General features: G+C 36.9%; 1 protein-coding gene and 2 long non-coding RNA genes across 3 annotated transcripts in view; all 3 read right to left on the bottom strand.

Moving 5' to 3' along the window:
* Positions 1–16,712, bottom strand: part of LOC123598795 — a 314,546-nt gene that overhangs the window by 57,973 nt on the left and 239,861 nt on the right. The window lies entirely within an intron of this gene.
* LOC123598783 overlaps positions 5,164–16,712 on the bottom strand; it is a 29,280-nt gene continuing 17,731 nt past the window's right edge. The window contains exons 3-4 of the long non-coding RNA XR_006712782.1: positions 11,399–11,410; positions 5,164–5,449 (exon numbers count right to left, since the gene is read on the bottom strand). This is a non-coding gene — a long non-coding RNA (uncharacterized LOC123598783). The remainder of the gene's footprint in view (positions 5,450–11,398; positions 11,411–16,712) is intronic.
* Positions 5,529–6,504, bottom strand: LOC123598782 (phosphoglycerate mutase 1-like). The gene is given in 2 exon segments (XM_045479477.1): positions 5,529–6,413; positions 6,416–6,504. Coding segments are annotated over 2 exon segments (762 nt in total). The 5' UTR covers positions 6,480–6,504; the 3' UTR covers positions 5,529–5,715.

Here is a 16,712-nt window from a genome sequence, read left to right as displayed (position 1 = left end):
GGTTCTAATTTCAACACTCCCCTGATACTGCAGCCTCCTAGGCTGATCTCCAGGGCAAACGCAGAACTACATGCTCGATAATTTAGATTCTAAAACTGTCTGATGAAACTCTAAGCACTGTGTGTATTATCAAGCACTTGAGCTTTTGCTGTTATTGTAAACAGTTCAAATTTATGTGATAAATTACATAGCTTTGCCCTTGTTTCAATGACTGATTTAATCTACAGTCTTATTTAGTAACTCATCCCAGTGAAAGTGTGGCCATTTTTTATTGATGACCAATGCCTTGTAAATATGAGCAAGGAAGTCCTACATGAACTTCATTCATTCATTCATCCATTCATTCATTTATTCAACAAATCTTTTTGAACACCAACCATGTGTCAGGCAATGTTCTACGGACCATGGTAAAAAAAAAAAAAAAAAAATGATGTCCCTGTTCTAATCGAGCTTACATTTTGGTAAAGGGAGATAGAAAATAAACAGAAATAATCAAACAAGACAATTTTCACTAGTGATAAACACACTGAAGAAAATGACACTGGGTGATTCATTGGGGGAAGGACTGGGTGAAAAGGGCTGGATTTAGATTAGACTGAACAGACAGATTAAATGGTCCAAAAAGACCTCTCTGAGAGGGCAGTACCAGGCTTAGACCTAGTAATTAGGAGTCAAAGTGTGACTGAGAATTCCCAATGCAAATACCCTAAGGTAGAAGAAGTTTTTAGTTTCAAATTGAACAGAATGAGGTCAGATACATAAGCAGGGATCAGCTTCTCTGGGTTCCATGTTTCCTGAATTTTAGTGACCGGTAAGGGTGTGGTAGGTATGTTTGGTCCAGAAAATACTAATGTGCAGGGAAAGTTTGGGGACTAATAAGCTCTGCAAAAGAATCATGAAGAATTCACTTAAAGAGGATGCGTGGATATTGTAGAAAATGTAGAAATGCATTATAGAGATGTACAGACGCCTAGTTTTGCCCCAGTGAGCACTCTTGCATCCAATTAAGCCACCTGACTGCTTTTATAATTATGTAATCAGTCTGCACACATTTCAAGCAGCAGAAGAAATGTTCCCAAATTACTCCACACTTTTACTTGAAATTAGTGCTTATTTTAAGCTGAAGCTTAGTGCTAGAAAAGGCTCACTTTATCTCTATCACACAAAATTAAGGGAGACAGTATTTACAAAGGTAAAAGAAAGTGGAGAGCTAGTTTTATCCAGAGAATTCAGTTAACATAAAGATTCAATCTAGGTAATTTATATGAAAAGCTCAATTTCTCAAATTATATGTTTAATTGTCAGTTCTTCACTTGTCTTTGCAAATGCAACAAGCAGTCTAGTCATTTACACTGGAAATCTTCTTAGTTGTTTCTTCATATTTTCAAACAGTGCATGGATTTTAAAAATTCTCTAGAAATATAGATTTATACATATTTTGTCAAATAATGGAATGTTTAGAAACATCTAAATGACAAGCCCATTTTTAGATTTGATTTTCACATCTGATAGCCTATACTTATAACTTCAGGATCTTAATGACATAAAATAATGGTATAGTGGCTGAGAAGTTAGTATCAAATACAAACTTCGAGTTATTCCTGTAATAGAAGCTGTTGTTGCAATCACAAAATGACAATGTTACAATATGAATCGATACTTAGTTTAGATAATATTTTGAAAATTTCCTAAAGAAGACTATTTTGAAATATAGTTGGATAAAATTTATTTCATATTAACTATTAGGTTTTCTTTTCTTACGTTGTATCTATAAGTCATCAAATCAGTTAGTAATTTCTCTTTTTTTTCATTTTAGGCATATTTGAACATAGAATTTGAGAATAGAATAGTAAAATGAACCTTTTCCCCAGTTTCCACAATAAACAATACATGGCAAAACTTGATTCATGAATATTCATGCACACATACCCTCCTACCCTCCACTGGATTGCTTTGAAACAAGTCCAGGAATTATATAATTTCATCTATGAACTTAAATTCCTGAAAGATACACCAGAGGGGCCACTGCAGGAAGGTGCAGGAATATTTTCCCCTGATTCCCCTTTAGATTTTCTTCCTTGCTGAATAAGGCTAGATAAGACTTGGATACAACTAATTAGACTCTCAAATCCATTCTCCTTTCTCTTAAATGTTAGTTTAAAATTTCTCTTGGGTCATCCTGGTCCCTTAGTCCTGTAGGAGTAAAAATGTTTCTCAACCATAAGGCACAGCCAGCCCCAGTTCTTAGCACCTCATAGGATGAGTGAAAACAGAGAGATGTGACCCAACTGTCTCTTCCATACTTCAAAAATCACCAGGATTTTTCTCTTTCATGTAGTTTCCTCAAAGTTCCACTATCCTAATCCAATCATATGAAACTACAACCATGAGAGGAGAATGTCTTCCCCTCCATGAGTGGTTATCTCATGATGGAAAGATTCTTGTTTTGCTTCTCAATCTTTTCGTTGCTCTAAGATCATTTTTAATTTGTCTCCATCATATTTCTTTGAGTCAGGTTAAGAGTACCCTTCCTGCAGAAATTTCAGTTGGCAATAGGGGAATTGGGATGTGAGAGAGAATGAGAGAAGGGTGAGAAGCCAGCACTAGCTTATTAGCCAGTAATCACACATGTGCACAGTTGAATTTTTAACACCACTGAAAATGTAAACAGAGGAACTCACATTGTGACACATAGAATGTAATCGTCACAGTCTTATTTATTATTAATAAGAAGTATTGAAAACAAAAACAGATTTATTGAAATAATACTGTTGGTTGTTGGATTACCAAGAGGTGCAGGTACATCTGTATAAAACCAGTCTTTTCAATATTGTATTCTCCAAGGGCTATAAGACATGTCCACCCAAAAGGGCATGAAGCTCATATTAACCTTCAGTGCCCCACTTAGCCACAACCCCTGAACCTACCTGGTTCTTTTTGTTGTTGCTGCCATTGTTGTTCCAGATTTAGCTCTTTGACATAAGCCAAACTCATTTGATTTTTGTTCTACCACATAAATAACTTATAAATACCTTTCTTGAATCTATTATTTCTTATATAGTAGCTAATAAGCCTTTATACAGAGCTTATCTCATTTTATTGTCTCAATGCAATACAAAAAGGACAGGAGTTAGTCTTTTCTTATAAAAAAAAGTAACATGCTTATAAAAAAGAAAAAAATTCTCAGAAGTATATTAGGGTAAAAAGAGGAATGCCCTCAAGAAGTTAGAAAGATGAGAAATGATGTCACTCTAAGAAATTACCACATAAGGGATAAGAACAGAGGAAAGAAATGCAGTCATTTAAGAGCCAGCATCTGAGTGTGTCATAGCATGCTGATTCCTGCCTGAAGGCACAGACAGAACAAATCTCACACAGAATTATCTCACACAGAGGCAGGGGGTTAGCCTGAGATGAGTCAGTGAAGTTTGTCTATGTCTACCTGTATCAGCCAAGGAGATAAGTCTCTCAGGACAATCTGGTCCACCTGGAGCAGAAATGGCATTTCCAAACCCTGATGAGCCAACAGAATCTTGTGGAGGTTATATGGCTTACCTCAGACATATTGTTATCTGTTACCAAAGCATAATTAAGAATCCAAGTCATAATTAAAAATCCAAATAAAAAATACATGGAGACAAATGAAAATGATAACACAGTGGCCCAAAATCTTTGGGCTGTAGCAAAAGTGGTTCTAAGAAGAAAGTTTACAGCATACAGGCCTACCTCAAGAGACAAGAAAAATATCAAATAAACAACTAAACATTAACATCAAGGAACTAGAAAAAGAAGGACAAAAAAATCCCCAAACCAGCAGAAGGAAGGAAATAATAAATATTTAAGCAGAAATAAACTATATAGAAACCAAAAAAGACCAGTAGAACAGATCAATGAAATCAAGAGCTGGTTCTTTGAAAAAATCAACTAAATTGATAAATCTTTAGTCAGAATCATCAAAAAGAGAGAGGATTCAAATAAACAAAATCAGAAAGAGGAGAAAAAAACTGACAATACAGAAATACAAAGGATTATTAGAAGATATTATGAAAAACTATATGCTACCAAATAGACAACCTAGAAGAAATGGATAAATTCCTAGAAGCATATAACCTCCCAAAACTGAATCAGGAAGAAATTGAAAATATGAACAAACCAGTTATCAGCAATGAAATTAAATCAGTAACCAAAAAACTTCCAACAAACAAAAATCCAAGACCCAATGGCTTTACAAGTAAATTCTATCATACATTTAAAGAACAGTTAATGTCTATACTCCTCAAATTACTCAAAAAAATAGAAGAGGAAGGAAAGCTTCCAAATTCATTCTGTGAGTCCAGCATCACCCTGATACCAAAACCAGATAAAGACACTACCAAAACAAAGAGAGAGAGAGAGAGAGAGACAGAGAGAGAGAGAGAGAGAGAGAGTGAACTACAGCCCAACATCTCTCATGAACAAAGATGTGAAAATACTCAGCAAAATATTAGCAAACCGAATTTATCAACACACTGAAAAAAATCATTCACCACAATCAAGTAGGTTTTATTCTTGGGATGCAAGTTTGGTTCAATAGTCACAACTCAATCAACATGACACATTGCATCAACAAGAGAAAAGGATAAAAAATATATAACAATTTCTTTTTTCTTTTTTCTTTTTCTTTCTTTTTTTTTTTTTTTTTTTTTTTTTTTTTGCACATCACTCTTTTATTATACTGATCTGGAAAAAAGATTTAGTATAGTTACGTTCAAAATGAGTACTGGGCCCAGGTGGCAGGACCAAGCAACTGGAACATGATCAGAAACATATACAGTAAAAGACACGCTTGGACGTGATCAAGAGGCATTTCACTGCCATAAAACATTAAGGCAGGGGAGGGATTCTAAAACACACAGCAGGATAAACTCCTAGGACTCAGAAGTCAAGGGGCTTCTCCCACATTGGTGTGAGGAATGGCTTATTTTGGGATGACTGCATGTGGGAATATTTCAACCGCAACTAGAAACCCCAGAAGGGTTTTTGGTTTGTATTATTTTGTATATGTGTGTGTGTGTGTGTGTGTGTGTGTGTGTGTGTGTGTGTATATATATATATATATATATATATAAAAAGTATATATATATATATATAGTATATATATATATACTATATATATATATATACTATATATATATATATATACTTTTTTTTCTTTTTGTAAAAGTAGATGCAATGCAAAACATTTAAATTGATCCCAGTCTTCTGGAGCCAACTCTTTTGGGGTCAGAGGGGAAATGATTTTTTCACTGGAATGACTGGAGCCCCCCCAGACAGTCACCTGACTACAGAATAGTACAGGACTGGCTCCTGGGAACACAGATAGGCTCTCTTACTTCTCATTGGTCACATCTTAGCATGGTTCCTTCCTATCCCCAACTCAATAAACAGTAGCAAAAACACCAGAGTTACTCTCTACTTTTGGGTAAAAGTCTTCCCTCAGCTTGGGACTGAAGACTCATATAGTCTAGTCAGAAGTGCCATTCTGACTAGACTATATGAAGAGAGTGGGTGCAAGAGACAAATGGCTAAACAAAATTAGGAGCCACTGGTCCCCATCTGCAGCTAAAACTTAAGATGCCTACAGATGTGGTCAGTGTGACATGTGCAGGGAAGAAATGTGGAGGAACGGGATGGGTAGGGAGGGTGTCCTTGGAAAAGTAGTCTGCCTGCTCGCCTTCACTTTTTGGCCTTGCCCTGGGCAGCCACAGCTTCCATGGCTTTACGCACGGTCTCTTCATCCCCCAGGAACTGCATGGGCTTGATGGGCTTCAAGTTCTTGTCCAATTCACAGACCATGGGAATACCTGTTGGCAGGTTCAGCTCCATGATAGCCTCTTCAGAAAGACCCTCCAGATGCTTGACAATGCCCCAAAGGCTGTTGCCGTGGTCTGCAATCAGGACCCATTTCCCCTCCTTGATCTGGGGAACTATTTCTTCATTCCAAAAGGGCAGAGCTCTGACAATTGTGTCCTTCAGACTCTCACAGGAGGGTAGCTGATCTTCAGTGAGGTCTGCATACCTGCGATCCTTACTGACGTTGCTGTAGAAGGGATGGTCGGGTTCCATCGGAGGTGGCGGGACATCATAGGAGCGCCTCCAGATCTTTACTTGGGCCTCACCATGCTTGGCAGCAGTTTCTGCTTTATTAAGGCCAGTCAGACCCCCATAATGCCGCTCATTGAGGCGCCAAGTCCTCACTACAGGCAGCCACATTTGGTCAATGGCATCCAGCACTGTCCAGAGAGTCCGAATTGCTCTCTTCTGCACGGAGGTGAAGCAGATGTCAAACTCATAGCCAGCATCTCGTAGCGCCTGCCCGCCGCGCTTCGCCTCCTCGTGCCCGGCGGGGCTCAAGTCGGCGTCATAGCAGCCCTGAAGCGGTTCTCCAGGTTCCAAGCGCTCTCGCCGTGCCTGATCAGCACCAGCTTATAGGCGGCCATGGTGAAGGCTCGGGGTGCGATGCAGAGTGGGCATAACAATTTCAATAAATGCAGAAAAAGCATTTGACAAAGTACAACATCCATTCATGATAAAAAACCCTCAACAAAATAGGTTTAGAGGGAACATGCCTCAACTTTTAATGAAGGCCATATATGAAAAACCCACAGCTAACATCATACTCAAAGGTGAAAAACTGAGCTTACCCCCTAACATCAGAAACAAGACAAGGATGTCCACTCTCACTACTTTTATTCAACATAATTCTGGAAGTCCTAGCCACAGCAATCAGACAAGAAAAAGCATTAAAATTGGTAAGAAAGAGGTAAAACTTCCACTGTTTGCAGAAGTCACGATACTATATATAGAAAACCCTAAAGACCCCACCAAAAAACTACTGGACTTGATAAATAAATTCAGTGAGTTTGCAGCATACAAAATCAATATACGGTAATCTGTCGCATTTCTACGCACTAATAATGAAGTAGCAGAAAGAGAAATTAAGAAAATAATCCCATTTATACTTACACCAAAAATAATAAAATACCTAGAAATGAACTTAACCAAGGAGGTGAAAAACCTATACTGTGAAAATTATAAAATACTGATGAAGGAGATTGAAGATGACACAAATACAAAGATATTCCATGCTCATGGATTGGAAGAACAGATATTGTTACAATGTCCATACTACCCAAAGCAATCTACAGATACAATGCAATTCTTACCAAAATAGCAACAGTATTTTCACAGAACTAAAACAAAAATTCCTAAAATTTGTATGGAACCACAAGACTCCAAATAGCCAAAGCAATCTTGAGAAGCAAGAACAAAGCCGGAGGTAGCACAATCCCAGATTTCAAGTTATACACCAAAGGTGTAGTAATCAAAACAGTAATGGTACAGGCACAAAAACAGACATATAGATCAATGGAACTGAATAAAGAGTCCAAAAATAAACCCACGATTATATGGTCAATGAGTCTTTGACAAAGGAGGAAAGAATATGCAATGGGAAAAAAGACAGTCTCTTTAGCAAATGATGCTGGGAAAACTGAACAGTTACATGACAAAGAATGAAACTGGACCACTTTCTTACTATACACAAAAAGAAACTCAAATGGATTAAAGATCTAAATATGGGACTTGAAACCAGAAACCCCCAGAAGAGTGCACAGGCAATAACTGCTCTGACATTGGCCATGGCAACATTTTCCAGATACGTCTCCTGAGGCAAGGGAAACAAAAGCAAAAATAAACTATTGGAACTACATCAAAATAAAAAGCTTCTACACATCAGAGGAAACCATCAACAAAACTAAAAGGCAACCTTATAGAATGGGGGAAGATATTTGCAAGTGACATATGTGATAAGGGATTAGTATACAAAATATATAAAGAACATATGCAACTCAATACCAACCCTCCCCCCCAATAATCCAATTTTAAAATGGGCAGAACACAGAACAGACAATTCTCCAGGAAATGTAGGCATTTCCAGGCATTTCTCCAGGAAATTTTCTCCAGAAAAGACATGCAGATGGCCAACAGACATGAAAAGATGATCAACATCACTCATAAGCAGGGAAATTCAAATGAAAAATCAGGAGATATCACCTTACACCTGTCAGAATGGCTAAAATAAAAAATGCAAGAAACAACAAATGTTGGCAAAGATGTGCAACAAAAGGAAACCTTTTACACTTTTGGTGGGAATGCAAACTGGTGGAAAACACAGTGAGGTTTTGAGGTTCTTCAAAAATTTTAAAATAGAATTACCATATATTATCCAATCATTCCACTACTAAGTATTTACCCAAAGAATACAAAAACATTAACTCAAAAATATATATGCATCCCTACGTTTACTGCAGCATTATTTACAATAGCCAAATTATGGAACCAGCCCAAGTGTCCACTGACAGATGAATTGATAATGAAGAGGTAAGTTTATATATACAATATTACTCGGCCATAAAAAAATGAAATCTTGCCATCTGCAGCAACATGGATGGATGTAGAGAGTATAATGTTATGTGAAATAAGTGAGAGAAAGACAAATACTGTATGATTTCAGTCATATATAGAATTTAAGGAATAATATAAATGAAAAAGAAAAAAGAGACAAACAAAAAAACAGACTCTTAAATATAGAGAAGAGATTGGTGGTTAGCAGAAGGAAGGTGGGTGGAGGCATTGGCTACCAGGACTAAGAGTACACTTAATAGTGATGAGCACTGAGTAATGTATAGAATTGTTGAATCACTGTATCACATATTTTACACCTGAAACTAACATAACCCTCTATGCTAATTATACTGGAATGAATGGATGAATGAATAAATGAATAAAGAAATACATACATACAAGAATTCAGGTCTGAATTCTTTTATCCCATGTCTCTTTATCTAAGTATTTGTTCTCAACTTGTGGTTTGCAGATCTGCTACCTCAACATCACCTGGGAACTGGATAAGAAGGTAGATTTTTGATGCTTGTTCCAGATCAACTGAATTAGAAACTCAGACTGGGGCCCAGCTACATATAGGTTAGTAAGTGATCCAGGTGATTCTCATGCTCATCAAAGTTGAGAACCACTATTCAAAGTCCACAGCACAATGTCTTGCAAACAGTAGATATTCAACACATGACTATCAAATAATTTTCCAACTGATGCTTTTCTCATGGTCTGTAGGATGTTGAGATTGGGTAAAACTGAAATATGTCTTAAATATCCTTTTCCGGGTTTGGTAGAATACATAGAGAAAACCTAAAACAGATCTACCTTGCAGATACCTTCAGCATTTCACATTGTATTTTAATTAAAATCCCACTGATAGGTAATCAAAGTATATCCCAGTGCAATATTTCTGTTGGGGGGATGAAATCTCATTGCTGATAAATTACTATGTAGGTGATCCATTGTGGATAATTAAAAGTTAACTTTAGTTATGAAAACAGTGATGAGAATTGTTAATGCTCCTGTATCAAGGTATTGCATTGGATTTAAATATTGCTTTTTAGTTAAAAAAACTTTTTTTCTAACTAATTGATATGTGTTTAATTTGTGATGCCACTCTTTTCAAAATGCAATTATGCAATATTATATCCATACAGATTTTTATTATTTCCCATGAATTTTTTTCCTATAAATCTCAAAATAACCACAGTAGATAGTTCAAGGAGTTGAAATGACTTTCCCAAAGTCACATAGCTGATAGGTGGACGAGCCTGTGTAATAACCAACATACACACAAATAATTTATAGAGTTTTCCTCCCAAAGTCAGTATCATACAGACGCTAGTTAGAAGAGGGAGGAGGCGGAGGAGGAGGAAGAGGAGAAGGAGGAGGAGGAGGGGAAGAGGAGGAGGAGGAAGAGAAAAGGAGGAAGAGGAAGAAGGAGGAGAGGGGAGGAGGAGGAGGAACCTAACATTGTCTGAGGTTTAACTGTTGTCCAGGGATCTGGCCTTTCTGAGCTGGTTGCTATGATTGTTTATGATGCTATCTTTGTGCTAAAACAATTCACAAAATCTACCGTGCTGCAAAAAAAATACAGGATTCATTTTTAAATTTTGCAAATCGGTTCTTGTTAGCACTTTCTTTTGTGGGATTCCAAAGTCAGAGCTGCCTGGGTGGCAGCTAGTTTTTTATTTATAGTCGCTTGAACTAACACGAATTCCAGACACTAAACATAGACTTAGTGAGAATATGCAGACACAGTTTAACTTTTCTGTAATAACCTTGGTTATGATTGGCCACTGTGAAGTTACCTCTTAATCAAATTCCCATACCATGTTGCAGACTCAAAAAATGTCTTCTTGCCAAATGTTAATATTTTGCTTTTACTGGTATGTTACCTATCATCTCCAATTTCAGTGATACGAGTGTTTTGAAAAATCATTGTTGTGTTAGTTCTTAAGTGTTTTAAATTTTCTTAGATCGTGTTTCAGAAAACCAATATCATGATATCCAGTTATGAGTTTGCAATAGAATGTTCCAGACCACAGCTTTAGAAGACTGTGGCCACTGCAGGATCATTATAATAACCACAATCATTTATTAGGTCATGAGGTTTTTCTTTATTTATTGTTTTGTTTTCATTTCAACAATATTCCTCATTTTAATGAGCCTTTAAGTCTGTTGGAAGCCATGAGGAAAAACATATATATATATATATATATATATATATATATATATATATATATTCCCATGATGTTTAAAAAAGTAAATATCCAAAATGGCTCCAGATTTTCCAAAACTACTACTTGGGACTTGAATACAAATAAAATAGTATTTTTAATTTACATATTACAAAAGACCTGCGACAAGAGATAAGCAAAAGATCTCCACTCCCTGATTTTGAGAAATATGACATGAAGTTTTGTTTTAATGATAGCTTTCTTAGATTAGTATTAGAATTAGTTGGCATTCCCTGTTACATACATCAACTGACAGCACAGAAAATATGTCAAGGAGCATCAGAGCACCTGGAAGAGGCAAACTTAGATTCTAAAAATAGTTACAGGTAATCCACCAAGGGTCACAAAAATACAATACAGAGAAGTAAGAGGCTGAAGGGATTATGAACGCTGCTGTTTCAATTTATAGATGGCTGAACTGAGGCCCATTAAACTAGATAACTTGCCTAAAGTCACAGATGACTCTTTAATATTTCTTGGGTCATATTTCAGAAAATCAATGACTCTGTGGCCTTGGACAAGTTCTCTAGTTTAGTATATATCATAATATGGTTGAGGGTCACAGGAAAGATTCAGATCTAGCATTCTTGATGCTCAGAAGTAAATGCGACTCAAAATTTATTCATTATTTACTACATGCCATGAATCGTATTCTACCATTATCTTCTTTATATTCTCAGTTTGGTCCTTTGATTCATTTCTCTTTGTTAATAAAAAATGACAATAGGAATAGCCTTGCATTGAGCACCTATTAGGCACCATTCTACATATATTATTTCAAATTTTTACTAATATGCTACAAAGTAGACAAACTCATTAATGAAGTCTAGTCAAGCATGAGATATACCAAGTTAAGTTAGTCAGAAGGGAAAAGCCATTGTATGAAGTTTGTCAGTATAATTAAATCTATAAACCTGTAGCACTAACTCCAATCACTGGGTGAACTACAGTTCCAGGACAGAATGTAAATGCTTTAAACTTTGACCACTTCAAAACAATAATATGATTAATATAAAGCATGACAAAGATGGGGGAAACATGGGAGTAGAAATTAGCTTATTGTCTCATCTTCCATTTTTCAGAGACATAGAGTTTGATATTTAATATTTCACATTTGAAAGGCAATAGATTCCAAATAATATGGATAAATCAAGAAATAGAAATGTGTATGTATTATTTAGACTCATCTATATTATTCAAAACTATACATATTATTTAAAGTGGCAAAGAATACTAGGTGATGAATAGGGTGGATTGGCTTGCTCCACATTTACATAGTTTTTAATGCCTCTCTATATCACAGAGAACAGGGAGCTGAACTCTACATTTCCCAGACTCCCATGTGCTAGGGTTCCAGATATGTGTTAGCATCCACCAGACATATCCATTCACTGAGATTTGAACACGGAAGTGAGAGAGAGAAATGGAGTAGAGAGCATTCATTTTCTGACAGAGTTCACAATGGAACCAGTGTGGCCCAGGAAAAAGCAACAGCCACAAGGGGAATGGCAGTTTTCCTGATTGTGACAAATTGAGTGCCATGGTCACATCTTTCTGTTTCAATAGTTTCCTTAGACATTCCCTCAGGTTTCTCCACCACAATCATGGCTGAGCAGAGCAATCCTAATAGAAAGCAATTGTGCCCAGAGCCTGCTCTTCCAGCCTTTCCAACAAAATTCACAAATCATTGAAGTACCTGGTAGAAAATCCTCTTTTGCTTAAACTACCTGGAGGTGATCCTATCTCTCTCCCTCTCCACTCCCTCCTCTCCCCTACCCTCCTCCTTCCCTTTCATTTCTCTCTCTCATATACAGACACACATATACATATGTATTCCATGGATTAGTACAAAGCAAAAAAAATAGAAAATAAAATGTTGGAATTAAGATTAAGAACAGTAATTTTAACAATATATGCAAGTGGAATAAATTCACCTTGTATCATATTAGATTTTAAAAATAAATATGCAGTCATAAAAAGGTGACTCTAAAAGGATAAAGAATGAAAACAAAGAGACATTAAATGCAAACAAGGGAGGTATGACAAGTTGATAATATAGATATCAGACAATTTTAATTGCAAAACATAAATTAGAAAAATAGTGACACTTCAAGATGATAAAAATTAAATGCCATGATGACTCTTTAAGCATCAGATAACAGAACCAAAATACCAATACTAAAAATTGCTCTAAGGGGCGCCTAGGTGGCTCAGTCGGTTAAGGATCTGACTTCAGCTCAGGTCATGATCTCACGGTCTCTGAATTCAAGCCCCGCATGGGGCTCTGTGCTGACAGTTCAGAGCCTGGAGCCTGAGCTCCATTCTGTGTCTCCCTCTCTCTCTGCCTCTCCCCAATTCATGCTCTCTCTCTCAAAAATAAATAAAACTTGAAAAAATTAAAAAAAAAAAAAGAAAAAGAAAAGAAAACAAGAAGCTCTTTGGGGTGCCTGGGTGGCTCAGTGGGTTAAGCATCCAACTTCAGCTCAGGTCATGATCTCATGGTTTGTGAGTTTGAGCCCCACGTCAGGCTCTGAGCTGTCAGCACAGCCTGGAGCCTGCTTCAGATTCTGTGTCTCCCTCTCTCTCTGTCCCTACCCCGCTCATGCTCTGTTTCTCTCTCTCAAAACTGAATAAACAGTAAAAAAAAAAAAAAATTAAAAACTGCTCTAAGTACAAGGAGAAATTCAGAAACAAAATAGTAACAAAACTCTTAAAATGTGCCTCTCTCTAGACCAAGGATCAGCAAACTTTTCTTGTAAGGGGCCAGAAAGTCACGTTTTAGGCTTTGAAGGCCACATTTCTGTTGCAAATATGCAACTCTGCCAGACACATTATGTAAATAAACAAGCTTTATTCCAGTAATACTTTATTTACAAAAACAGACTGCTGGTGGATTTATCCTCTGTCTGAAATTTGCCAACACCTGCCTAGATCACAATTGATCCACTAAGTAAGCACATAGAAGATCTGAAAGATCTAGTAAGATTGATCTAATTGGTAGAAATTGACCACAGCTCCATGTGAACAGAGAATACACTTTCAAATTCACGTACAAAATTTTGCAATGTGGAAGCGGTTGCTACCATGTATTAAGTGCTTTCTATGTGTTTGGCACTAAGAAGTTCCCTGCATCAACTCTTACAATTTCATGAAATAGATACAACTATTTTTATGCTCATTTCTTAGGTAAAAAACACTATGGTTTATGTTTAAAAAAATAATGTTTCTACATTATCCCCCACGACCTCTTTGCTGACTCTTTATACCTCATTGAAAACACATTTTAAATACCGTATATACGGAAAGTTTCCTGTTTCCATACCTTATCCTTGTTGTTCATTCTGGCTAGACTGCCCATTCCTTGCATTTCCACCATCAAATTTCAACCATTATCCAAGATCCAGTGCAATGATATCTCTTCCATGAAACTTCCTCTTTCCTGCTTCAAGCTAAAGCAACCTCTGTTCTCCTATACACTCAGAAGGCCTTGTTCTCTGGTTGCAGTTATGTTTTCTGCTACATTGTTAGTTATGCATGTGTGCTCTTTCTCCTCCTTTTTTGAGAAACTATTAGATACATGAATTTATTCTAATTATTCTAATTTTTAAATCATCCATATCATGACAGAAATACCATGTGCAAAGGAAACATTCATATATGAAGTGAATGTACCATGTTATTTTCCTTTTCATATTGAGTTACGTATAATTCATCAATCATTATCCGATGATTATTTTAGGGACATTTTTAGAGTTCACTCAAATGTGGGTAAATCAATTTATCTATCTTGATCAACTGATACATATATGCACATACATATGAATATTATGTAATTATTATATATAATGGGTAAGTTTTATAGATATGTTTGTACTGTGTGTATGTGCATGTATGTGTGCGTATATTAAATATATATAATGCTAATATATATATATATATATATATATATATATATATAGTCATATATGACACTATTATGGATAAGGATAATTATGGTTAAAGGTAGTTTTTCCCGCAGTAATGTTTGAAGCTTTTATTACACATATCACAATGCCTTTTAAAAGTCCAATGGTTGTGTATATATCATTTTTCACATTGGGAAGGAGACAATATGGTAGAAGAAGGACCCAGGAGCTACCCGTGAATCAGCTAAATTAAGTGCTAAAGGAAAGAGACATTCTTAGCCTGGGTTCCTTCTTGGGCCAGACTTCCTCTGGAAAGTTTCCCATCAGAGGATCACCTGGCAACCCCAGACTCATGATGATCACACTAAGGAGTTAGTGCCGCTGTAGCATTTACAAACTGTAACTAATTCTCCACATAGTTTCTCTGTGAGGCAGCCATTCCAACAGATGTGAAAGCTCTCTGTAAACAATTTTAGCAGTCATGTGTAATCACAATACATTATGTAACAGATGTGCCCACGAAATTTAATTTGAGGGACGAGTGAGGATTCACTGAATTCAGTAGAATAGCTTATAACTGAATGAGAGGTTTCTGCAAAGCTACCAAAGTTTCTTCAAGAAAGGCTTTCCCCACTGTATTTTTCTCAACTTTTGGGTAAATACAGTTCTTCTGTGATAAGAAAGAAATTAATTAAAATGTTTGCTTGTTATTACATTGTTGGTAGTGGTAGTGAGTGATTCCTGGCTTGCTCTCACTCTTGAAACATTCATTTTATTTTACCATCCCCCATTGGCACTAAACATTAAGAAATCTTGTAAGGAAGCACAAATTTAAAATTAAAAAAACCTAGAGAGAGAAAACTCACTATTCCCTGTTCTCAAATATGAAAATAAAACCTCTGGTAAATTTCAAGTGGTTCATACAGGCTTTCAAGAATCTCAGTGCTGGAAATGAGCTCTAATGAGCAGGTCAGAAAAGGTTTACTTTAAATGAAGGGGTTTTTGGTGAGTTGTTCTTTTTAATCTCCTTTTTTTTCCTCAAGGCACTTCATAAACATTAGCTCATTAATCTCACAGCACCTCCACGACAGAGGTTTGATGAAAGAAGCCAGTTATCTTCCCTGGAAGATAACCCAAGAAGGGACCCAAGCATTTCTTTTTCATAAGAAAGACTGTCCCGACCACACTAGACCCCAGAGGGAACTGGTATGCCTCTGGGTCTATAAAAACAAGAACAGAGAATTTCATGTTTTCCTCTAGGGAGTAATATCCTTGAGGAGGAGACAGATGTGGCCTTGACCCCTAGTCCTGTAGCACACTGACTAGAAAAATGCCAGGCAGGCAGTTTTAGAGAGTGGGTTGTGCTAAACAACATTCCAGGAGCATCTGATGAGAAGTTATGAGTGGGAGCCTGTGGATTCAGTGAGGACAAGGACACAATTCTTGGCTGTCTTCTTCACCTGTCAAACAGTGAATGAAGAAACAGGAAGGGACTGTGCGTCATGTCAGGATGGCTGGGAGGTCATACACTGCACACTAACTCTGAGTGGGAGAAACTCACTTCTCTGAAAGAGCGTGTCAAGGAATTCAGGGGCATTGCCATTAGAAAATGACAATGGAGTCAACATTCAAACTTCCTTTGATTTTCCCAACCGTCTGTTTTAAAGATAGAGGAAGGAGCTTGCCCCAGGTCATATAGCTGATGGAATCTGGGTCTGGCATTTTTGCAAATCATTCACTCGAAAATAAGAAATCTATATGGGGGCGCCTGGGTGGCGCAGTCGGTTAAGCGTCCGACTTCAGCCAGGTCACGATCTCGCGGTCCGTGAGTTCAAGCCCCGCGTCAGGCTCTGGGCTGATGGCTCAGAGCCTGGAGCCTGTTTCCGATTCTGTGTCTCCCTCTCTCTCTGCCCCTCCCCCGTTCATGCTCTGTCTCTCTCTGTCCCAAAAATAAATAAACGTTGAAAAAAAAAAAAAAAGAAATCTATATGTAAAAGAGTAACAGCTTAATTGTGGTTACCGACAAAATATATCAATTGTGCTTGCATAGGACAGAATAAAGCACAAGGAAGGGTCTGCCCTCTTTTACCATTTAGAATGACAGGAGCTGGGTAATAATACTAGGGATAGT

Source organism: Leopardus geoffroyi, chromosome A1 (assembly GCF_018350155.1).
Source record: "Leopardus geoffroyi isolate Oge1 chromosome A1, O.geoffroyi_Oge1_pat1.0, whole genome shotgun sequence".
Classification (NCBI taxonomy): domain Eukaryota; kingdom Metazoa; phylum Chordata; class Mammalia; order Carnivora; family Felidae; genus Leopardus; species Leopardus geoffroyi.
The sequence above is the reverse complement of the archived record's forward strand: the minus strand, read 5'-3'. Positions and strand labels throughout refer to the sequence as shown.